Source organism: Octodon degus, unplaced genomic scaffold (genome assembly GCF_000260255.1).
Source record: "Octodon degus isolate 3935 unplaced genomic scaffold, OctDeg1.0 scaffold00055, whole genome shotgun sequence".
NCBI lineage: Eukaryota > Metazoa > Chordata > Mammalia > Rodentia > Octodontidae > Octodon > Octodon degus.
In genome coordinates, this window is record NW_004524631.1 from 3353387 (window position 1) to 3380134 (window position 26748).

Here is a 26748-nt window from a genome sequence, read left to right on the forward strand (position 1 = left end):
CCTTTTATATTGGTGACTAAGGCATGATTTTCCTTGTTCACTAAGGGAAAGAATCATCCATCTGGAACATTGACACTCTCATCCAGGCCTAATAGCCAAGAAATGTATTTTGTGTCATATATGTTCAGAGACTTTTTAATTCATTTTGACAATGTTCCTTAGTAGAAATGGCTTTGGAATATGAAAACACAATGTACTAAAACTTTAGCATTCATAAACTGCAGGTGACTCAAAAGACAATGCTAGCCTTTGGCATAATGCTCTGACCAGAATTACTTATTCAACTTTAAAGTATGAACACATTTATATTGTACAATAAATACATAGAATTCTAAATAATATTTAGGCAATATCAAGAATTCTCATGATCTATTCCCTAAGCATATTGAATATTTAATCACCTTATAAATATTTAGTTTGTATTTACCTGAATAACATCTACCTAACATCTTTAATTAGAAAAATAGTTAACTTGGTAAAACACTAAATTTTTATTTAAGGAATTTTTCTTTGGTTGTCCCAATTGTCTATTTTCCTTGATTGAAGTAAAGGATTTTGTTATCTGCAGAATGCATTTAAAACTATAGCAATTTGCCTTCAATATAAACATATTAAAGAAAAATTCTTTTTCTTTCTTTCTTTTTTTTTTTTTTTTTTTTTTTTTTTTTTTGTGGAATGGAGGATTGAACTCAAGCCCTTGCACTTGCCAGGGAAGCACTTATTTCACAGCGCCATCGCTTCAGCCCTTGAAATTCTTTTTCTAATGCTATCAAATTACCCTTGTTTCCAAATCCCTTAAACATTTCATAATCAAGAAATTTTCTTGGGATTCTGCTATTAGTCAAGAGTGAGAGAAGGGGAAATAAGACAGTGTAATGGATGTTGGATATGATCAAAATGTGTTATGCATGTAGAAAACACCACATCGAAAACCAATACTTCTATACTAGAAAAAAAATTGTTCCTGACCCAAATAGATTAGAAAAAACAGAGGCTAGAGGCTGTGGGGCACATGTGTAACCCCAGGAATTCAGGAGGTAGAATCACAAGTTTCAGGCCTTCCTGGATAACTTAGCAAGACAGTGTCTCAAAATAAAAAGATGTAGCCCAGTGGTACACTTGCCTAGCATGCATGAGGTCCTGAGTTCAATCTTTAGAATTCACACACACACACACACACACACACACACACACACACACACACACATTGGTCCCGGTTATCAGACAGGTGATAACACAGCAATTGCATGCAAACACCTCCACTAAGAATCTAGAGTTTAACCGAAGCGCAGGTACAAAAACATCCCTCACCTTGCCTCATTTGACCCTCCCAATTTGGTTACATTGTGTCACCTTCATTTCATCAATGAGAAAGCAGTAGCCTACTTAGACTCACTCATCTATGGGCTCACTGGCTAGGAGCTTGGAATGCTGGCCCAGTATTCTTTCATGAGACATACTACTTGTTTTTGAAATAAAAGTTTGATCCTTGCTGGAAAACAAAGCACACATAAAACAACATGAAAATCATTCTATAGCTATGTTCAATTTTTAAAATGAACAGTCAAGTACACAAACAAATTAGACTCAGAAAATTAATTGTGAAAGGCTTCGTAGGGAACATGAATGTTCACTCATTACCAGGGGATGGTGGCCACAACTGGTAAGGAAGACAAAGGACTTCTTTGATTGGAGGGAGGGTTCTCTTCCAATGGTCTGCTTTATATTTCACAAATTCCCTTGTCTTTATAGATTGAACTGCCAGAGCACAATACATAAGCAAACAAAAAAAGGTTCTGACATTTTAAGAATTATAATCGGTAATATTTCATGATTTTCCTGGTGGCTTGCAAATCTGCTCTACTGGCATTTTTCCTTCTCACAATTTTTGTCCCAATTATGTCCTATGCTACCAGATGGCACACTGCCTTTTCATTCATTAACTTTATTGGCTTCTGTCAGTTTCAAACCTTACGCCCTGTGCTTTCTGGCCTAAATGTTAAAGAGTTAAAATAAAATCTCCTTCCACGCATAAAGCCTCCTTCACAGAATCACTTGCCAGAAATGGCCTAACTAACCATTTTTAATACCTTATCAATTTTACTTTTAATTTCTTCCAAGTGAAACACTAAAAAATGTTTACATATGCACACTTGAAATGAACAACAATATGGATTTTCTACGCCCTTTGGCGATTAATGTTTCTGTTTGTGTATGTCAAATGGAAGTACATCCATCTCAAATACTGGAACTCTGCCTTCCAGCAGCATCCTATAGTGCTGCTTATTTGCCAAACACTGATCTATAACTGCTATTAAAAGTGGGCAACGATCTGAGTGAAGCCTTCATTTGAACTTGCTATTTACCCAACCCCTGTTGTACCTGTGTGAGGTTGCAGCTTCAGTCTTGCCTACTTCATTGTACTTTCTCCAACAGTTCAGGAGCCCTTTGGTGGCTTCCAAAATCTCTAGGGAGGGCTGCCTCTCTTCACATGTAGATATTGCAAGCCCTAGATGTCTAAGCTAATTTTTTTTCATTTCTTTTATTTTTGCCAAAAAAAAAAAAAAAACTGCATCAAATCATTCCTGCTACATTAAAATATTACTTTTCATCTTTTTCACATTGTCTTTCAAAAACAACTACCTGGTATAGGTAAAATGTTAACGTGCAGCTTCCTGATAACCCAAACTGCTTTTGACTGGGGGGAAGGAGAAGATGGGGGGCTATTAGCCCGCAACGATATTCTTTCCCTGACATCTTAGTCATATGGAGCACTTCCTGTTTTGTTATGCATCCAACAATCAAGCTAACAAAGCACTGTTTCCCTCCACTATTTTTATTTTCCTGATGTTTTGGAAAATTACACTAATAGATTATGTTCCCGAGCAGGCTGCAGTTGTTTCTGCTCTTCAAAGTTGAGTCACTGTACCACTTTCCTACAACTAGCCCCATTGTTTCTTTTTAAAGAAGGACAAAGAAGGCAATTTTTCTTCTGAAAGAAAACCATTTCTCCTCCAACTTGCTTTCCTCTGCTTGACAGAATGCCGTTGTCTAGCTACATGTTTAAACTGAATGGTAGGCAAGCTATTTCATCAATTCAGGCAACAGATCCCAAATCCGCCACATGCAACCATAGCCCCTATAGGTTTATAGATTTTCATATAAATAATTCATCCAAAAGAACAAATTAGTGTGAATAGAAGACATTTCATGAATGGCACAGATAGGTATTAGGGGAAAATAAAGCAAATGAAATGCAGTCATGCCTAACCTGCATGCATTTCCAGGATTCTGGAAAGATGCCAGCTTCTAGAGGTTACTATCAATCAAAACTTGAGCATGACATTTCAGGAAAAAAAAGCTTTCTAATTTCAAGTTGAAGTTCAGATGTCTTTAGTAATGCTAGTTTCTAATGGCCTTTCTCTTTAGAGAAAATTCTCTTTCAAGAAGGAAAAATGCATGTACTTTCTGTGACTTCGAGAAGAACTGCTGTTTCATAAGCACTCATGAGCAGTCCTTATGAATATCACAAATAAAATAGTACTTATCAGATATTTTATCAGAAATGTAAGGTTATCACTCATTTTCAAATTTCTTTCTTGAGGTATTTGAGTATTTGGCGACATCTAACTAATTCATATTTCTAGAGTCATAGGTCCCAATTCTGAGATGTGCTCAATGAAGCCCGAGACTATTAATCTAATTAACAAACAAGCCAAAAGACTTAGGTGTGGGTGTCCAGGGAGGGTCCTGCCATAGAGCAGCACCACTCACCCAAGTCTTCGTCTTCCAAGCACCAGGATGCAGAATGCAGCTGTGAAATCAAAATCTCCCACAAACTTCACAGCGCCCTCTAACTGCCCGAGGAGCAGACCACCAGGAACACAGGCCTGATTCTGATGCTTCCCTATCCCCTTGGATCAAAGTATGTGTCTTTTCCTAAAGATACACATGAGAATGTTGTGATAAACTTTGACTCTCCTATGAAGTATTACAATTGTATTGAACTTTTTTGAGAAGGGAATGTCCCTTCCCTGTGAATGGCAATACCAAATATTCAGGAGGGCCACCTTATCCTAAGTTGCTTCTTCATAAGATAATGTAAAATACCCACAGATTCCCTGGGGAGAGGAGGGACTTATAATTGTGTGGGATAATCTATTTCAAGATGGATCTTGTCAGTTAAAACAAAAGCAAGCTGCTACAAGACGAGAAGCCAGTGTACAAGGCCGCCCAGTGGGAACTAAAGATGAAAGCAGAACTGGAGCTTTAGTGTAATGTGTTGAAATGAACAGAATTCAACCTGTGCAGAACTTTCTTTTATGTACACAAGCTGGTGGGCAGCCTTTGCTTCCATGACGTTTGGTGTTTGAAGTCATCTCCTCTTTTTGGGCACAGCCCTGGAAAACCACAACTAAGAGAACACAGGTACAGTTTCAGTCCTATCTTTTCCTCTCAGCCTCATTTCTCAATGCAGGACAACGAGCAAGCCCATCTCAACAGTCCCAAAAAGATCTCCTTTAGATACGTATCCACCTGCTTGAAAAAAATATATACAATTTTATTAAAACGATCAAAAAGCAAAACCATTTGTATTAAGATACCATTGCTCCAAAAGACGCAAATAGAGTCTACCAAGGCTGCACTTCAGTCCTGGGGAGGGGTCTCCTTCCGTGCCTTGGTTCTAAAATGTTGTTGTTTTTTTCTTCCTGTGAGACCAGGGTGGGCTGTGTGCATGCTCAGGTGTGATGGAGAAGTTGCAGTACGCCAGCCTCCTGGGCCGCCTCCAGAGAGTGAAGGAGCAGTCCCAAGTGATTAATCAAGCCATGGCAGAGCTAGCCACCATCCCCTATCTGCAGGACATCAGTCATCAGGAGGCGGAGCTGGTATCTGTTTTTCTTTGTTTAAGGCTTGCACAGGCCCTGAGCCAGCAGAAGAGTGATGGGGTCTAAAAGAAATTTGTGATAATAAATGGAGTCTGAAGGCAAACTCTCTACCCTCCATGAAGCATTTTAGTGACGAAACCAGAAAATGTAGGGGTGTCCAGTTTTTATTTGCTCACATTGACTACCTTCCATCTCTTACAACAAGAACTTTGTGATGCATAAAAATATAAAAAGGGCTGATTATTCATATTGTGTCAGGCTTTTTGTTTTAAGTAAAATGAAATTTTAATAAACTGCTTCTTAAACTCTAAGATACATTAATATATGATTCTCTTCTTGGAAAAAGGAGAGAACAAAAGAGATTATGTGTAAAAATACAACCCTATAAAATGGTCCTTAGCGTTTTCTTACTCAATTCTAATATTGCCATATATTTTAGCAGTATCAATACACACTAGTACATTTGGATAGATCAATAAAACTTTATTTGAAGAGAAAAATGTAGTTAGCCAAAATAGCAGCTTTGTAACCTGAACTTACTGGTTACCTCAGAAAACCAGATATTTGGGCCATATACAGAGCCAGTCAAAAACTAGCTAATTGAAGGACTAACTCACAGAAAGACTTTTGAAACATATTGTGTATTAAAATCACAATTAATATTAGAATTTATAACACTTCATTTGAAAATTAATTACTAAACAGTATGCTGCCCATACAAAGAAAGGTAAAATGTACTCTAATGTATTGTGGGGAGGGCTCTTCACTTTGAAGCTTTAATTGAGAGTAGCTAAAACTAATTATAGACCTGAATTAAATTCACCTAGCAAGGCTGAGCACAGTGCAAACTGCTTACCTGTAATTTTCAGATAACTCAAAGAATCCTCCCTGTTTGAGCTTTTAAATATGTAACCAAGAAATAAGCTGCCGGCGTACATAACGTTCATCTAACCCTGTTAAAAAGTGTGTTAAATAAATACTGATATCACAGTAAGTGCATGAAATCGTCTGCCTAGCCAAAGAGTAAAGCCACGCATACCAAAGAGGAAAACTACAAAATAAGTCTATTAATCAGGGAATTGCTAAGTCAAACTGGCAGCGACACTTTCTAAACCTGTATGCTCCTGTGCAGAGGCACGCCGACTAAATGGCTGTGTTTATCTTGCCGTTCCTAAGGCATTCAGGAGTACGGCTAAGTGTGAACTTTCAAATTGTGTATTATGGCCAATTGTAGATGATTAATGCTCCTCTGAGATAAGCAGAGGCAAAGAAAATGTTAAGTTAGGGAAGCCAGAAAAATGTGGATTCTTTCTTCTTGAAAAGCACGTTTAGGACTGAAATGAGAAATACAGAGCAGTGTGCCACACATAAGCCTCCTCAACCACACATTGATGGGTTTTTTTTTTCCCCAGAAATACTCATTTTTTCAAAATATGCACAAAGAACACCAAACTAATACAATTGACATCCCTCTCTAATGGACAATTTTTCAGTATCTGAAGCCCGAGAAAATGGGATTTGATGGGATATTTTCATGATTCGTGCGCTCACCAGAAAAAAGTAGACATATGTGAATGCATATCTGCAAGCCAAATATTTAAAAAGCACATGTCTACAAGATTTTAGTGCCTTAAGTAATAGATTTTACTTTCCAGTCTCCACGTATGGGTTAACTTGAAAAATACATCCTAGTACTACCTTGCACGGCACAATGAACAGTGATTGCTCAATAGAGGGTGTTGGAGTGGCTGACTCTGCCCTCCTACTTACGTTCCACAATAGCTAAGGCATGGAAAGATTATCCAAGAGTTCAAGCCACTTGATGCCACAGTGAGCTAAATGAGGAGGGGGAACTTTTTATTAAAATTTGAGCATCACAAGGTTGGATACAGCTTCATTCTCTTGCAGCCCTGTGTGCATTGTGTACATATTGGTTTTTATTAGAATATGTCAGGTGCCTGTTTTGGACACAGTGAAGCAGACTGAAAATTTACCTTTGGGACCTAAAAAAATTAAATTAAAATTTAAAAGTTATTTCAAAATTTTCCCAAAGAAAAGAACTTAAATGAGCTAGATTCCTAAAGACACAATAAAGCAACACAATGTCAGTATCATTCTCTGGTGAGCTTTTGCATTATGCCTAGAATTATGATACATTAGCCTCAGGAGAAGATACTAAAATGCATTCATGTTCTACATGGCATTTCCTGGGAGAATTAACTACCGCCTTCATTCTTTACAACCCAAATCTGTTTTTTAACAAAACACCAACATTTAGTACATTAAAACCTATACATTTTCTACAAATTTTCAAGAAGAACCTTTTCATTGTTGCAGTATTTTATATCTGCAATAATGCTCCATAATGACTCAAGCAAAGACGAGGTGGCAGTGTTCATTGTGAGAAAGATGAGTAATAAAACCATCAGCGTACAAATGATTTTTTAATTAGGTTTTAATCTGTGTATTTAGAGAAGTTATTTCTGTGTGAATTCCACCCTGATAATTTTTATCTTGGTGCCACAGCTGCAGTTACTAATGGCAGATGCTATGGACACCCTTGAAGGAAGAAGAAGCAATAAAGAACGTGTGTGGAATACCATCCAAAAGGTAACACTTTGAATTGAAGGAGAAAGTTGTATTATTCTCAAAGAAAATGTCCATCTTGGATCAAATCTATTTAGAAGATGAAAGAAATGAAAGTGCTCCGGGTCGCATTCTGTTTGTTTTCATTTTTAAGGAAGCGCAGCTCTCTCCCTGGGAGTGTAACCAAAATCAGAGTTGAATTTATTTAATCCCCCCGACTCAGGTCTGCTCCTTTCCAGCAGGCTGTCATCCTGCTTCCGTGCTTCTTCATGGTTGCACTCATTTTCCTGTGCTTTTTCATCATTGGCGAGGATAAGTTTTAAAAGATTTTAACCAGTATTCTAGCCCTTTCCCCACTCCTTTTCCCTTTTTTCGTCATTTGCCATTTGTTGATATTTAATGACAACATTCCAGTGCACCACAGAGAAGCTAGTGCACTGATGACTTCAGGGGAGAAGTGACGTGCTGGTGATTAGCAGCAGAGGAATGTCCCTTTCTGCCTGGGGACAGAAGTACAACAAGGACTGAGATGCACCTGGCACCAGGCACTTAGGAGACTTGAGTGACACTGCAGGGCCCTCTGAAAATGGAAATGTTGGTGATGCTGGGGCCTTAATCCAGCTCAAGCCATCATCGCCTCCCCATTCAGTCTTCTCCCATCACTACCTTAAGAATGCACAAAGGGAGACTGATGTCAGGAGATGCAAAGAAGTAAAAAAGCCTGAAGTTTAAAAAGTGACAGCCAGTCCTGAGGGATCCTGGTGCCTCTGAGGAAGCACATCCTCTGAAATCAACTCCTATGTCCTTATGTGTACATATAAAAAAATCAAAAGAATTGAGTAGATGTTTGTTGAATTTCTGCTGTGCTGGAAAGGCATAGATGTTAGAGCTATTGTGGTGGATCAGACGTGGCCAGCTGGACTGTACTTATCAGTTTATTGGATGCTATAGAAGACAAAAGCAGGAGAATGGCCTGGAGATCAGGAAAGGTGTCTCTAAGCATGTGACAATCATACAACATCAAAGGAATGTACAGTAATTATCCAGGTAAAAGATAAGATTTCCAAACAGAGAACAATTTGTAGCAAGAGTACAAAGAAAGACTGGCACACTGGGAAGAACATGGGTGCAGAGAGTACTCCAGTGGAATACAGAAACAAGAGAAATCAAATCAAAGATGTATTTATAAAGTGAGTTGCAAGTTTGGAGTATTTCAGAGTGTGTATCTCCAGAAAATGGGTTTGACATGCCTTTACAGCTGTGGTGAGACAGGTTGAAAGGACTACCAGGCCATAGGGAGGTCGGTTTTTAAGAGATGATGGTCACCCAGGGGAGACACAGTGATGGCTTAGTCTAGAGTGGTGGGTGTTAAGGAAAGAAGCAGACAGAAAGCAGAAATATTTAGGAAGCCAAAGCTATAGCCCTTGTTACTGATGGGCTATGAGAGTTGAGTGTGTAGACAAAATACAAAATGATGACTGGATACTGGCTTGAGAAACCAAGCAGAGGACAACAGAAGAAGGCTTTCTAATGCCATTTACTAAGGAAGGAAACTGACACAGGTGCAGCTTCCGGCTGAGAACATAAAGTCCTCTGGAGTCTGGTCAGGAGACAGAAACCACACCAGCTATTTGAGGGAGAATTTTATGTAAAGAATGACTATCTAACTACAGCATGATTAATCGTGTAACAAAAAAAAGCAAAGAGGCATAGCAAGATATTATTGAGAAAGCAATTAAAGAAAGCCAACTATCACCCCTTAGAGACGAGTTTAGAATAACTGAAATTTACAAATTTAAAGCAGGGTCCCTGCCACACCAGAATCTGCATCTGTGCAGTTTTCTTTCTTAATAAATGGCTTTAGAAAGCCATCCCCTGTTGCCCCTGCGTGGTTCCTCAAGCCAGCACCCAGGCATCGTTTTATATTTTGTGTACACTCGACTAGAGCTCTACAAATAGGTACAGCTAGCTATCCCTGGTGTGTCTGAATGGGAAGAAGAGGTCCTAAAGAGCTGAGACCCAGATCTCTGAGGAGGGACACTAACCCACTGCTGCTATGTGAAATTATTGGGAGATGAGTGGAAATAGAGGCAATTGTGCTACATTGAGAAAAAACAGATTCAGATGCTACTGCAGAAATTATTGTTTGTTTCTTGATTGATGGTTTGCTGAAGAGAGAGTTATAGGAAACACCAAGCAGACATAGCAAACAGGAAGCAGAAAGACAGGGATCAGTCCTTGCATTCTCCCCTAGTACACCCTGCAAGCAGAAACTAACAATTGCCAAAGTAGAAATGGGGTTTTTAGGAATGCCAGACAAGCATCAATAAGCTATGTATAGAATGGTAGATTTGGAGACCGGAGACTGCCTGTTAATAACTGGCACAAAAGTGAATTAGCTTAGGGTACTGGCAAAACATCCAAGGTAACAGACAGCATCCTGAAGTTCTACATAAAATATAAATAGGGATGGGAGTTATATGGAGATCGAAATTTCTAGCCATTGATCAATTGGTGTTACATGAAGCCATTTTAGTGGGTAACACTGCTGGTCACTGAGAAAGAATGTCAAAGACAAAAGAAAGGGCTAGCCAAATAGCTCAGTAAATTAAAATGCCTATAAGCAGGTGCAGGGGCTGGGCATTCAAGCCCCAGGCCTGCCTTGCCAGCCCCCACCCCCGGAATATGCTGAGACAGCAATTGAGACTGGGCCTGATAGCATGAGTCTGTAATCCCAGCTGTTGGGAGGCTATAAACAGGGGAATCACTATGAGTCTGATCTAGTAGTGGGACCCTGAACACCCTGTAGACCCTTCCCTAAAATACAATAAATAAATAAATAATAAAGATAAAAGAAACCCTTCAACAACCCATTTCAAGCATAAGAGAAGAAATCTACAAAGGGGATCAGAAGGACTGGTAATAAGGTTGGAGCAAGAAGTAAACTTCATCCAGTGCAAAAGAGTATCAAGAAATAAAATCAAATTTTTTCTATTGGCCATAAGAATAATTGCTAGAACAAAGTCAGCAAATTACAATCTGCAGGTCAAATCCAGCTCTCAACCTATTTTTGTCCATAAAATTCATTGCATACAACTATGCCATTCATTTTCATATTGTCTGTGTCGGTGTGGCTTAATTGGATAGGTATCACAACCACTGAAATGGATCACAAACTTTAAAATGTTTATTTATGGCTTTAGACAGAGAAAGTTCATTGTACTCTGACTTAGAGCATTATACTTCCCAGAAACATTTGCATTTGTACATTAAATACTCGTATTTATGAATCCAACTGGTAATAGAGCAACAGTCTAATTCTTTAATCCTAGAGATCCAGCCATAAAAGTCAGATAAATTAACATCTATTTATATCCTATAGACAACTACTTAACACACCTCACTCTAAGTTAATGTTTTTAGTGCCCATGTTTGTAGGTGCACATAGCTTGTGGCTTTGCACATTGTCTTTACTTTAGTTATCTAATGCGATGTAACAAGCCATTCTAAATGTAGTGACTTAAAACATTTCAGTGTTGTCTCTGAGATCTACAGGTCTGAGATCAAGAGGTCATTCTTGCAATGTCTTTCACACAACTCAATGGCTTCTGTGCATAAGGTTGGATTCATCAAATGATAAACTAGATGGACATCAAGATGACTTTGTCGACACTGGTCAGGTAAAGCCATTGGCTAGACTGCCTACATGTACTCTATCCATGCAAATTAGGCCTCAAACAGTGGCCCATCTGGGTTCCAAGAGGAAAATTTTCAAAGACAAAGGAATTAGAAACTAACAGGTCTACTAAAGGCTAAGCTCAGAGTGGTGCAGAACTTCCACTATATTTTATTGGCCAAAGAAGTCAGCCTTGATTCAAAGGGCTGAAGGCACAGACTCCACTGTGAATAAAATGTGAGGTATGCATCCAGTGAGAAAACAAAATGATGGTGACTACTGTAAGAAAAAAGTGACAGCAGCAGACATGTGACTCCATCCCAGGCTAGACAACAATACCTTCAGGCAAGCAGGAGTCAAGAGAATGGTGAAAGTTCAAGGCCTCCCAGGCCCCCAAGACTGTGACACTGCAGAGCCACTATACCTAACCACTGGGTGTCTAGAAAGATACACTGGTGAGCAGCCAATATTTCCAAATTAAAAGCCCTGATAATGATCATAGCTTTCTAAATGGAAGCTACTGAGAGGTCTTTAGGAAGATGTGAATGGGAAGGAACAGGGTGCCAAATTTTTCCCAAGGGCTTTTAATCTGGTTAATGTGACGCTACAAAGGATGATCATATCACTTTCAGACAATTCCGGTAGCAAGTAAGTAATTTCCTTTTACTGCTACAGAGTTAATTTGCATGTGCAGAAAAAAAATAATTAAAAAAACCTAATTGCACAAGCCACACTGTGTTCTGAGCTCACCAGAAGTTGATATCAGCATCACCACCTCTGAGATCTGTTATCTGTAATAGAAACAGCTGTTGTACCTAATGAAAACACTTGAAATTTTCATCTGAAGCACCAGAATTATGGCAGACGCTCCTAGTTCCACCTAGTTAAGGGTTCTGTCAGAATCCCCATTACCTAACACAATTTTCTGGGCTTCACTTTGTTATAGGTCTATAAAAAGCCCGTCAAGATGAAATCTGATTCATGAGTGCTGACCACCTGTCTTCTATGAAATTTCTCTAAGAACACAGAAAGAAAGAGAGTGAACCCTTTGTAGGGATTTTTCTTGATTTACAAGATTTAAAATGTATTACCGAGTTTTAGAAAAGGAGTAATTGTTCTGGTCTGGCTCTGTTCCAATAAATTCTTTCTAGTAATTAACTCAAGAAAGATATGTACATATTGGTCTAGATATGTATATATAGAAATAGCCAATTTGTGTCAAAAAAAAAAAAGACATTTCTTGTGTTGGAAAGTTCTACACTACAGGAAGTCAGTTAAGGATATTACACTTTGATTCACTTTATCTTATAACAAAAACACCTGAGGAAGCACAGCTTTTTGAATAGCCCACAGGTCCTATTGACACACTGCTCACTTATGTATTCATCAAAACTCTTCTGGACACCTCTTCTGTGCCATACACTATCCTAGACATTGGAGATAGGGCAAGAAAGGGCAGTGTCTTGTATCACTTGCCTGCTACTGGAGTAAGCAATAAATATATAAAATATAGAAAATGTCATATGATAATAAATGCCATGGAAGAAGGAACCGAGATAGAAAAATGGAAAGTCTCAGGTAATGGAGAAAATCATGTAGCTATCTGGTGGAAATCATTCCAAGTTGAGGAAATGGCAAATTCAAAACACTGGGCTCAGCATGTGCAAAGAACAGCAAGACAAAAGGTGTTTTAGAATATGATAAGTAAGAGTAGTAAGAAATGAGATGCGAGAAACAGTGCTTCACTAAAACAAAAACATTCTAAGGTACTAAGGTGGCAATAAATTGAAAGGGACAAGTGTAGATGCAGGGAAACTACTATAGTTGGTAAATTGTTGCAGTGATCTGGGAGAATAATGACAGTGGCTTGAACTTGAAATACAAGTGGTGACAGCATAGGCAAGAGTGGTCAGATTCCTTCTGCTGCTTAGATGTGAGATAGCACTGCAAAACAAACCAAGCCAAACAGGGTTGCAATTGCAAGACAAATTAGGTCTGTCGCCAATTAGGTCAGAAGCCACATTCTTTCTCTGGGCCTAAAATCTGTTAAATAAGGACACTGAACTAGAGCTCTTGCCTAGCTCTCAGTGAGTGAGTCTTATTGAAGACAGACCATCACAATGAAAAGGCAGGTGGTAATGTTTACTGAGCATTCATTAGCTGACAATATTCTCCGATTCATTCTGCGTATACACATTCCCTTATCCACACCAGGCAAAGAAATAATTAACCAGAGAAGGTGCCTAGTCTCTCTCAAGTCATGGGTGCAGTACATGATCGAGCTAGGACTTGATCTGACTTTGGAGCTTAAACTCTTTCTTGATAGAAATTCAAAATTTGTGCTCCCTGAAGAGCCCGACTGACAAGCACTGTTGTGTGATACCCATTCACGTGTGAGGCCAAGTGGATAATTAAAGTGACCTCCAACCAAAATTGTTTTGCATCTATAAACAGAAAACAATATAAAACCTAACTATGCAAACCCTTGGCTTTTCATGTGGTTCCCCTTAGGGGACCTTGCACAAGCCATGGCCTTCTAAGAAACACAATGCATTCATACCAATTCCACACTTACAGTCCGATTTTCATCTGACTGACCAATAGATCCTGAAGTCCACTGAAGCTTTATGAATAAGGCCTGAAGATAAGTAGAAAAGAGAGACTTGAAATAATTGCCTAGCTCTTAAGCAGGAGTGCTGCTATTTCTTTTACCAAGAACCAAACAGTTAAGCAAAACTTTGTCTACAACTCAGAAGAGAAAGTTTTCTGTTCTGCTCTACCCCTGAGTCACTAATTTGAGACTAAGTGAAGAAAATAAAGTTTGTTATTATTAAAGTCATGAGAGAAATGCTCTAGCACATCACCTTGGACCTGTGAGTTTTCATGAGAATAAATATTACTTTACAACTTTACCTGACATTATAAAATATATGGAAAACGTCAATGAATCCAACTAGTAGAGTGTAGGTGACCTTTAAGTCATCCAGATGAATGTATTTAAAATATGATTTTATGTTCTTTTTATCCCAAAATTTAATCTATTACTCACGTTCATTGTCATCATACAGAAATGATCATCACTGATATACTAATTTGGTCTTTTAAAACTGAAAGTATAATAGCATTATATGTCACTTGGACACTCTGTTCAAGACTGTTGACAAGGCAAGCAAGTAGAAAAACACAAGCTTTGGAGGTAGGGCAAGGGGAATTGGTTGAAGAAGGAAGAGCAAAATGTAGAATTTTATTTATTTTCCAAATCAGCATTCAAACATGAATCCTTCTAGAAACTCTCCTGAGAGAGACTGCACATACAGCAGCCTCGTTCATTGGGTAGTCGCTTGGGCTGACTAATATGTGGCTAGGTTAGTACTTTCTAGAGTGTTGCTGTCTTTTCTAAGATTTAGCAGCCATACCACTCATTTGCAAAGCAATTTTGCTGGCAATCAGACTTTTTTCCTGCGTGTCTTCTTCCTTAAGGAGTCTCCACAGATTTATTGCAATTTGATTGTGAATCTTCTAGCTTCTGGTTATGGGTTTCCTCATTAGCATATCCCCAAATTCCTTCATAGTCTGTGCTGCAAGCACTGCTGAGCAGCTCTGTCCATACTGCAATGCCAACTGTGTAGGGAAATCAAAGCGTGCCTATTGCTTACCAGGCTGGGAAGGGGAGGAAAAACTCCAATGACAAACAGGAAGAGAGACGAGTCCAAAAGAACTAAAAGAGGTAAGGCATCTAAGATAAATCATTTCAGTTCTCAGGACACAATGAGTTTATGCCAGTAGGTAGCTAGGTCACCCCTCTATTTATAAGAATCTGTTCCAAAGCCCTGGCTGAATCTCATGATTGAGGTCAGAAGCTGACCTTTGAGGCAAACAGACCTAAGGGGAAAGCTCCATCCTTAATACTATGCACAACAAAGTCAAGTTTACCCTAAAGAGAAAGCCAAAAGAGTTGACTCTAGCCATCTCCCCAACAGAGTGCAATGTTTCAAACCTCGGTGGTGAATTTCAATTTTCACTTCAACTGACATCTTCCTCCTTTAGCTGGAACAGAAATGTATGGAGCTAATAGCGACAATCAGCTGGCCATCACTATAATAAAATACCTGAAAGATAAGCAGATTATTAAGAAGAAAAGTTTGCTTTGGCTCACAGTCTTGGAGGCTTTTCTCCATGACCCTTTGTCCCATTGCTTTGGGCCCATGGCAACACAACATGCCATGGCAAGAGCAAGTGGCAGATGAGACTTGTGTACTTCACAGCCACCAGAAAGCAAAGAAAGAAACAGCAGGAGACTAGTGCTCCAAACTCCCCATCAAGGGGCATGTCCCCAGTGAACTAGCTTACACCCATCAAGCCCCACCTAACAAAAGTTCTGCCACAAAACAAGCCAGGCTGGGGACCAATGCCCCATACGTGACCCTGTGAGGACAGTCAAGACACAAACCATAGAGTTTGTTGTACATTTTCAGACTTTGTTGAACATAATCCATTTCTCTCAGGGACCGGGGTTCGATCCCCAGCATGCCGTGCCAGCTTCCCGCCCCCCCCACCCCCGGAGTGCACTGAGAGGTTCATGAAACTGGACATGGTGGCATGCACCTCTAATCCCAGCGCTTGGGAGGCTGAAAACAGGAGGATCACTATGAGTGTGATCTGTGTAGTGAGACCCTGTGGACCCTGTGCTAAATACATTTTAAAAAGTGAACTGTCCATTTCTTACCCATGCTTGCCCTTCCTTTCCAAGCTTGGAACACCACATTTATCCTCTTATGAATGAAAATATTGACTTCTAAAACTGATTATTTGGCAAGAAACTTCTGCAGCTGACATCTTTCTGTGCTCAAGTGAAATCCTAGCATGTCCTTCACCTAGAGAGCATGGTAGCCAGCAGTTTGGCCCTTTTTAAATAGCTCCTTATCAAGATGTAGATGTTAATATGCTATCACACATAAGAACCTAATAAAATAATGTTACCCAACATGTTATCAAACTATTTTATCCTATCTGAAGCTTGCTTTTGAATAGCTATCATAAGCTGAACAAGCTATCGAAAAATATATTTCTAATAAATATGTTAATAATTAGTATAGGCAAATATTATGATCAATTACTATTGATCTCAGATGGTACCACACACTTCAACACATTATCATATTTAGTGACTACAGTGACCTCATAACAGATATTATTAGTTCTCCTTTGAAAGAGGAAAAAGAGCTTCACGGAATTAGCAGGGAAGCAAACCTAAGGTGGTTGTTCCAGGCTTTGCTTTCAAGGCTGAGTAAAGGCTACCTTCCTGTTCTTTAGTTAGAATACTTGTGTTAAAACAAATGCAACTCCTAAAAGTCAGTGGCACCAAAGCAGCGGCCAGCCCAAGCTCATGTTCTGCAAATCAGCGAATGAGACAACCTTAGAGCCTTCCTCTCTGCAGTGAGTGGAACAGAGGTGTCCCCCAGCCTGCCAGGGCGCAGCTCGCTCACTGCCTCTCAGGACACTGATGCTGCATCACAGCAGTTGATCGGCAACACCTGAACTTCGGAGCCCACTACACTTCCCTGAATGACGCACTGCTTGGCAAACCACATTTAGGTTTGCATGGATGGCTCACCAGCTTTCCTTCTTTTGCAACTTCAAAACTTTAAGAAGATGGCCTAGAAGCCTGCTCATTCCTGAAGCACACTACCTTGCTCTGAGCTTTGTTCTGGTGAATTACCTGGATTCACATTCTGAGATGCGCAAAGTTTTTAATGGAAACACCATTTTATAGGTTGCTATTGCTGTAGCACCTGTTTGCCGTTACAATCCAGAGGGCCAATAGGTGATATTGGACGGGCATATTGTTTCTACCTCGCCCGCCTTCTAAGCTCTCTTCTTGCCTGATCCACTTACAGGTAATACAGAGAAGTGATGAAACCGAAACTGGAAATGTCATATTATTCCCAAACTATCAGTATTTTTTTACTTTTGCAAAAAGTTTTCAAAATACATCGTCAATTAAAAATTTAGTAGAATATTGATTGAGGCCCACGAAGAAAGAGCATGAATCTTAATTGTACTTTGAGGGCTAGGAATAGAGCTCAGTGGCACAGTGCCTGCCTGGCAGAGGTTGTACATTTGACTTCTGATACAAAAAAAGAAAAATCCCCCTAATTGTATTTTGAAAAGTAAGTTTGTAATTCATTCTACAAGTTGCTTCCTTTAAATTACCAGCTGTGTCTTCTTTGCTTCAGCCTAGCACATTGTTGCATATATATTATACACAGTATGTTTTACAATTCTTTTTTTTTTTTTGGAACCGGGGATTGAACTCAGGCCCTGTGCTTTACAGGCAAGCACTTCTTCTACTGAGCTATCTCCCCAGCCCCTATAATTCTTTATAATTCTTGAAAATAACCGAGCAGCTATACCACTTAGTAGTTAGAGGAATCATGGGACATCTTCCATTCTGTACTGAAAGTGGGGTTAACACAGAGTTCATAGCTATTGATTTGTAGCTCATTCACTCATTTATAGTGTATTCATCATATCTTTATTCATTTGAAGAAGGGCCAAAATAAAAATACCTTTACATACCACTTTGAAGGAAGGTACGGGTCATTTGTCATTCTGCCTATGACTTTATCAAGTGAGTGTTTGTGGAGATGAGAGCCAGAACGTAATCTCAAACACACATTGATAAGCACAAATACCCACCCCACGTATCTCTTAGCATCATCAAAGCAATTTCCATTGGAGAAAAGACTCTAGAGAAACATGAGATAGCTGGTTAAAAGATAGCTGGATTTAGGCTGGAGAAACCTCCTAACCTGGAGACAGCAGGAAGGTAGGCCGATCTCTAGTTGAATTAGAAAGAATTCCAGGCATGTTTACTTTCCAAAACCAATAACATAGAGAAAATTCCTTTGACTTTGTAATGGGTGATTTTCTTTAACATGTTAATATTTATAACCAACTGAGAAAACTGAAACAAAAAATGAAAGCATAGCTTCTTGAGATTCAGATGTCAAAAATCATTTTAAAAATCTCATCCTAGAGGACTTCTAAAAACATGAGGTAAATATGATTTTTTCATTCATCCTATTATGTACAACTAAAATCCAGGATGTTGAGTATAAAACAAGCATAAGACTCTATGTAAAAGAAGGAAAGAAAAAGAAAGACCAGATAGAAACATAAGGACTCAGAGAAAGGCATGGCAATGTGTTCACTGGAATTCTTTGTGCTTGTGTATCGTACACATGGAGCTGAATATGCAAATGATCCAGAAAAACCAACTAATGCATACCAAGAAAAGCACCAGAAGCAAGCTTTCTTTCTCTTTCTCATGCATGTATACACACACGTGCACATGCCTCCAAAGACAGAAAGCTCACAGACAATAATCATCTCCCATCTTCCCCCACATCAGCAAAAGCCACATAGATGAACTAGACTTCTCGTGCCCTAGTCTATACCAAGGCTTCACAGCCTTCCCACCCTAGCAGGATGGTGTCCATGAATATCAAAAAGGGACATCGAATCTCTTCCCTATGAAGAGATAACTCTTCCCTCTCCTATCCTCACTTTCCTGATATGGCACCATGGGAGACCAAGTAGAGAATTCAGATTTTCATCAACCAGCAACAGGAATGTGCTGCCTGGGAAGGCCACATGGGGAGTGGAAGGAGATATTCCTCCTGTAGCATCAGTAGAAATCAGCTGAGGGGATGGGATTCCATCCATGTAGCATCAAGAAGTGGGAAACGGAACCACTGTTCCCATCTGGAAGAAACAATATGGTGCTCCTCCCTTTCACTGCATATTAGCTGTCTGAAAAATACAGTTGAACCAGAAAGTTTAAGTAAGATCTCAACTCTTATAGCAAAATAACAAAAATGTCCACAAATTTACCACAGCAAGAACAAGAAAGAGGGGACAGGGAGATGGCTTAGTAAAATAAGCACTTCCCTGGCAAGCACAAGGGCCTGAGTTCAATCCCCAGTTCAAAAAAGTAAAGAAAAAAGACTGAGGAAAATCTCAGACCAAAGGAAGAAATCAAGAGATGGTCCCACAGGGCTGTCAGAGATATTAGAATTATCTGGCAAATGTTTTAAAATGGACATCATAAAAATATTTTAATGAGCAATTATAAATATACCTAAAATAACCAGCAAACCTCATCAAAGGAAAAGTTAATGTACAGAGAAGCAAAATTTTAAAACTGAAAAGTAAAATGACTGAAACAAAGGTCAGGGGATGAAACCATTGGCAGAATAGAGAGGACAGAGGAAAGAATTAGTGGAATGGAGACAGGACAATAGAAATTACCCAGGCTGAACAAAAAGAGAAAAGAATTCTGGGGAAAAAAAATAAACAGAGACCATGAGACCTGTGGGACTTTAACAACCAATCCAACATCTGGGTCACTAGAGTTTGAAAAAGATGATAAAAGCAAGTGGGACTGCAAAAGCACTAAACAAATAAAGATAACTTCCAAAATTTGAAAAAAACAATAGATTCAAGAAGTTGACTGGACCTCAAATAGAGGAAGGAGATTAAAAAAATAAAGAAGTGAATGTAAATGTCCCTACTCCTCAAGAAGAATGTAAATTTCATGTACTGCAAACACATAATATTAAAATAAAAAAGAAATTTGCATCTCTTGGCATCTTATTCCAACTTTTGAAAACTAAAAACAAACAAACAAACAAAAAGCTGAAAGTAGTGGGAAAGAAGTAATACATTACCTATAAGGAAAAACAAATCAAATGACAGTGTTTCTCACCCCCAGGAAATAGGGAGTCCAAAAGCAAATGGAATAATATTTTTCAAATATTGACAGAAAAGAGTTTTATCTCAGATTGTTATATCCGATGAAAATATTTTTTAAGAATGAAAAGGAGCGCTGAGACAGCAATTGAGACTGGGCATGGTGGCGTGCCCCTGTAATCCCTGCTCTTGGGAGGCTGTTAACAAGTGGATTACTATGAGTCCAATCTAGTAGTGAGATTCTGAATAATCTGTAGACCATTCTCGAAAATCCAAAAAACAAAAACAAAAACAAAAAGAATGACAAGGAAATCAAGACATTTTCAGAGGCAGGAAAACCAAGGGAATTCATCACCAACTGACCTATCCTTGAAAAGAGGCTAAAGAAAGTCCTTTAATTAGAAAAAAAAAAAAAAAAATGAAGTCCTCAGTGACAAACAGAGCAAAAAAACTGTTAGTGAAACAATAAACTTGCCTTGTACGTCTCATATTTAAAATGATATAAAATTAATGGTATTGTGTAATGTTCTAAATACACATAAAGGAAATGTTTAAAATGTAATACATTGTAAATTTAGGATGACAGAAGATTAAAGAACTTAATGGTTTTTGTACTTCAATCAAACATAAAATGACAACACTCATGACTATTTTAAATGCTGTATACAGAATCCACCAAAAAGTAAATGCACACTTCAAGGAAAGAAAAAACTTGCATCAATATTTTAATACTAAATTTATTGAGACATCATGAGATTATTAGAAGTTACCTTGAGACACTACAATTATGAAAAATAATAATATAGACATTTCTTTAAAAATAAATAGATAGCTAGCCAGTGCCCAGGCCCAGTGTGTGAGTAGGGCTGCCCGGGATCCACCAGAACAAATGCAGGAGACACTAGCATAGAAGAAATTGGAAAGAAGACACCTGAATCTCTGAAATAATAGTGTCTGAAGTAAAGAAACAACTGCAGAAAGGTATAGAGGAAATCAGATCAGAAATAATTTCTGAAGTAAAAAAAGAAACGGTAACTATAATGAAAGAAGTACTAAGTGCTTCTAAAGAAGACACTGATTAAAAAACAATAGAGGAGAATAGAAAAATAATGGAATCCTTGAATGAGCAATATAGGAAAGAAATAGAATGCATGAAGCAGCTTCAAAGAGATATACAGGAAATGAAAACCTCAATCACACGCTGGCAAAACCGTTTGAATTAAAGTGAAAATAGACCTTCATACCTTAAAGACACCATTGCAGCTAGTGAAAAGGTAAGAAAAGATCTCTTAAAAAACAATTAGGATGCAGGAAAAAATAATTCAAAATCTGCAGGACGATGCAAAGATGAACAATGTGAGACTAACAGGCATCAGTGAGAAAGAAGGAATCAATACAAATGATATAAAAAGAATATGGGTAGAAGTAATAGCAGAAAACTCCTCAAATATGGGGAAAAAAATCTGACATTCAGATAACTGAAGCATATAGAACTCCAAATAACTTCAACCCAATAAAAACCACTTCCAGACATAGAATAATCAAGATCCCAGAAATTCAGCACAGGAGCAGTATTCTAAAAGCCGCTAGAGAAAAGAAACAGATTACATTTAAAGGAAAATCCATCAGAATAATGGCAGATTTCTCTTCACAAACCATCATGTCAGGAAGAACATGGAGCAAAATACTACGTTTTGCAAAAAAAAAAAAAATCAACCCAGACTTTTACCCTGCAAAACTCTCTTTCAAATTTAATGGAGAAGTGAAATACTTCCATGTCAAAGAACATTTAAAGAATTTCATGACAACAAAGCCAACAGTACACAGACTACTAAAAGATATTCTAGAGAGGGATCAAAATGACAACTCCATGAATGAGAATGGAAAGCACCCACCAACTAAGTCAAATAAACACTGGAGAAAAAGAAGTATACAACAGCAGGTAAATAACATGTCAAATGTAAGTCAGTACATCTCAATTATAACCATCAGTGTAAATGGACTCAATTCACAATTAAAAGAAATAGACTGGCATAGTGGATTAGGAAGCAAAATTCAACCATATACTGTACAAAACTTTGTCTATCGATTGATTTATCTTCATAGTTTTGTCCAGCTGGTAATTTCAATAGTTCCATGATTTGTGTCTCAGGAACACAGTGGTTTTCATGAATCATAAATAATGTTTTGTCCTGGCTCTATGGCTTATTGACTTAGAAATAAATTTTCTTCAATATTAGAATTCAGTGTAGATGCTGCCAAAGTCCTTATCAATTTGAATGTGGTAAAATTTGAGAAATCATGTACTAAAATAAGAAAAGGTTTTCTATGCTATATACCTTAGTTTTAGAATGTTTGTAAAATAAGCATGTGTACATTGTTCTCAAATTCTGTAATTATTTTAAAGAAAAAGTCATTTAAATCACATTCCTATTGTTAAATGATAAATTCTCTTCTAATTCTAGAGAAGTATATAAGAAAACTAAGAAATCTTATTGGTAAATATCACTTTTTGTGTTAGGTTCTAGATAGTTCTTTAAAATAGGTATTTAATTGATAGACCTTTATTTGGCCTCCAATCTTCTGGGAATTAAGCAGATTTTTGAATTTTTTTTTCCTTTTTTGTATTAATGTTTGGGTTTGGATTTTGGTTATGTAGCTTTTACTGTTTTGGGGGTTTTTTTGTTTGTTTGTTTTGTTTTGTTTTTTTGGCAGTACCAGGAATTGAACTCAGGCCCTTGCACTTGCCAGGGAAGCTCTTATTCTACTGAGCTGTCTCCCCAGCCCCACTTTTACTGTTCTTAATGTGAAAATATGTGTTCTTGTATTTATCATTTTTTTTGTTGTCAACACTGCTGTGGTCTAAAACTTCACACTTACTGTTATTAGTTAAATCCTAAAATCCTATGAGTAGGTTTCAGACCACTGTTCTTGATCCTTGTTTTGTTTTTTAATTCAGTGAGACTTTTTGATGTGTGTATATGTGACAGGCACAACAATCTTTATGGTTCTCTATGTCATCAATTGTATTAAAATTATAGACATAAGACATTTTTTATTCTATATAAATAATAAAAAAAACAGTAGTAGTAGTTGTTCTATGACATAGCAATTGTCCTCCTGGATATTATCCTAGTGAAATTAATGAAAGTTCACACAAAAATCTATGTGCAAGTGTTCATAGCAATTTAATTCCCAGTATCACTAATCTGGAAGTAATCTACATGTTGCTGTTCAAGGGGAGAATAACTAAAGCTACATTCATATATGTAAAAGTATTCAGCAGTAAAAAGAAACAAATTGCTGGTACAATGACTGGAATAAATTTCCAGAGAAGTAGAGTGATGTACTGTTTGGTTCGATTTCAATGACTTTCTTTCAATAACAAAGTTAGAGAACTAGAGAAGCGACCAGTGGTTGCCAAGGGAAGGGCAAGGAGGAAACTGGAATGGTTGTGAAGGCAATGCCAATCTCTTTGGGGTGGTAGAACTCTTTTGTTTCTTGACTATATGGATTGACATCAATATACTGTTGTTGTATGCTGTAGTTTACAAAATGCTACCATTGAGAGATACTGGGTTAAGATTACACCAATTCTTCCTGTTTTACTTCTGTTCAATGCATGTGGGTCTACAATAATCTCCAGGTAAAAAATGAATAATGCATATATATTCAACATTTACATAAATGTCACCATTAAATGTTGAAAACGGGATTTCTATTTCCTTTATTTACTTATTTAGGACAAGGTGTTGCTACACAGCGTGGACTTGCAGTGATTCCCTCATCTCAGCTTCCCCAGCACTGGGATTGCAAGCATGTGTCACCACACCTGGTTTCAGTGGCTGGCACACTGAGCTCAGGCTTCCAGTGCCAGCATAGCATGAGGTACCAGGAGTCAAGCCTGGGTCCTTGCGCTTGCCAGGCAGGCGATTAGACCACTGAGCTATCTCCCCAGCCCAAAAACAGTATTTTAAGATACTGTGATACATAGTGCTTTAGCTTGTTCGGTCTTTTATAACAAAATACCATACACTGAGTAGCTTTTCAATAACAACAATTCATTGCTTACACTTCTGGAGGCTGAGAAATGTGAAATGAAGGCTCTGGCAAATTCCATGTCCAGTAAAGGTCAGTTTCTGGTGCACAAATTGTACTTTCTAATCACACAAAGGGACAAATAAGCTCCCTTGAGACTATGTTTATTTGCTACTCAGTGAGTGAACCCAGAGCCTTTGCACTGATGTACATTATTTTTTTTGAGACAGTCTCCGTAAATTATTAAATCTCCCAGGCTGGGCTCAAAGTTACAATCTTCCCGCTTCAGCCTCTGAGAACGCCACAATTATAGGCATGCACCACCATGCCAGGCTGAGCCTTTTTTTACAAAAAGTATTGTAATCTGATTCTTGAACTAATCATCTCTCAAAAGCCTCACCTTCTAATATTATCACTTGTAGAAGATTTCTAACACATAAATTTTAAGACATACACATTCATACCACAGCACATAATTCCCTGAATAAAATAATAGCAAAATATTACAATAAGTCTTTAGCTGTATACTAAACATATTGAAAAGTGCTATCAGCAGCAGCATTTTTAATCTAGGGTTGGTAATACTGTTTGGCATGGAGATCTCTGCACTTTTGCTTTTTGCATGGTTTAGAACATCTCAGCAGCAGATACTCAGAATTTTATGTTGTACTGCTATGACTAAAATCCTGAATAATATACCAAATCCACTAACTTAAAAAAGAGAAATGTAAGGGCTTATCTGTCTTGTTGAGCACCAGCCAAAAGTTAAAGCAAACTGCTAAGGTATAGTAGAACCAACTTTTTCTCAGAAACTAAGTTTGTTTTAGAAATTAATTTCAAGCTTGTTGGAAAACAATTATAATTCTAATAAGAATTTAAATTCAAGCCATTATGGATAATAAATATTTAAAAGCATTTGGTCTGGAAATTAAATGGGAACAGAGCAAAGAAACTCGTGCTATCAAATCCACAGTGGTGGAGTAAAATGTCTATTTTGCTGAGAGGATTTGGTCCAAACTGCTAATCACTGAAAACACATTCTCATTCTGCAACCACTGCTGCAGTCATGTAAGCCTGATATTTATTCCTAAAGAGCTTCTTATTTTGTCAACTTTGTTTCTTTTTAAAAAATATCATTTAAAGCCTTGCTTTTAATGCTCTGAGCCTCCAGTTCCTGAGGCACCAACACATGCAAGAAAACCCACACAAACATATCCAGTCCTCTCTCTTTGATCCCCACTACATGAAATCTAATCGGAAGCCTAAATGCAAGAACAGAATAAGTGTAACTTATCCATTCATTCATGTTTGAGATTGATTTCTCACTGCCATCACTACTGGAGAACCATTAAGCCCATCCAGGCAGCACGATCCAAGCAAAGCTCCTCGAACAGTTGGAAAAGTGATTTTTTTTTAAATATCCGTTACATTTAAAGACATAGAAATTATTTGAGTTTTCTTTCATTTTATAGCTTAAGCATTTACACCCATGTGCTAGGGCTGGTATAGTGAAGCACCACAAGTTAACCTAGTGGCTTCCTAAAATTGTTAATTTTTTTATTAGTATCTGTTTGAAGTACATAAAAATTACATTTAGTGTGAGAGGTTGGTACTTGCACATAGCGCATCTTAATTCCTTTTTATCTCCTTAACTAACAGACATTTATCATTTCCCAACTCTAGAAACTGGGAGTCAAAAGCCAAGATGTCCACAACACTGGCTTCTTCTGAAGGCTGTAGGAGAGTCTGTCCCACACCACTCCCCTAGTTTGTGGTGGTTTGCTGGTCACAGGTGCAGTGTGTTGGTGTGTAGGAGCATCTCTCCAATCTTTATCTTCACCATCAGTGATCCTGCTCACATATCTATCTGCAAATCTTCCCTTTACATGAAGATGTCAGTCATTCTGAACTAGAATGACCTCAGTCTTACCTATGCAAAGACCCTATCTTAGATGAGTAACACAATTCTATATTAGCTGATATGCAAATCCATTGCAGTGGTGTTTGAGTATAAATTTAAAAGGGACCTAAGAAATTGGCTGACAACAATTTCCTTGCCTTTGATGTGAACAATGACCTACCACCATAGCATAGTTCAGAGCCTGTCCTGCTGCTGAGAACTCTGGGTTCCTGCAGCCATTAGCCATCCCCCAACTCTGTATGCCCTTGTCTCTGATTTCCCTGTCATTGTAGTACTGAGTCGGCACTGTCACATACCTACACAAGAAAATATTACATACCCATTTTGCAAATGGAAAAATTAGACCTGGAATGACCAACTAGCCCATCTGATATAGTTAAGCAAGTAGATTATGTACCAAAAAAGAGGGTCTAAAAAAGCCTCTGTTCTAAAACCCAACTCATTTCCTTTCTGAAATACTTACATATTTCTTTGTGTTTTATTTTCCCAAAGGCTTTATAGAATTTCTATCACTTGCAATCTGTTCTTCTTAGTTATATGAATCTATTTTCTCTTCAACCAGCATTTTTCTTTTCTTAAAAAAAAATAAAATAAAATAAAAGCCAGCTATACTGAAATCATGTTGCAGCTCTCCTACACTTCAGCCAGTACAGGAGCTAAAATGGACTTGCTTCCCTGCACCCCGTGCCATTCATCTAATGGTATAATCTAAGGGGAAAAAAAAAACTCTGATTTGAAAATGTGAGTACTCATCTCTAGGACTGGATTACTTAGTGCCGGAGTGAGCACGCGTCATGGAATTGTTTGCCTGGATGTGTCCTTGGAAATTTGTAGGCCACTCCTCTCTCAACACCAGATGTTGGCAAAGCCCAAGGCTCAGAAAGGGA

At 38.1% G+C, this 26748-nt stretch overlaps 1 protein-coding gene across 1 annotated transcript in view; it reads left to right on the plus strand.

The window, feature by feature from the left end:
* The window catches only part of Spata16 (spermatogenesis associated 16), a 308782-nt gene that overhangs the window by 267091 nt on the left and 14943 nt on the right, over positions 1 to 26748 (plus strand). The window contains exons 9-10 of the mRNA XM_004633441.2: positions 4722 to 4886; positions 7413 to 7496. Of these exons, the coding sequence (XP_004633498.1) occupies positions 4722 to 4886; positions 7413 to 7496 (249 nt within the window). The remainder of the gene's footprint in view (positions 1 to 4721; positions 4887 to 7412; positions 7497 to 26748) is intronic.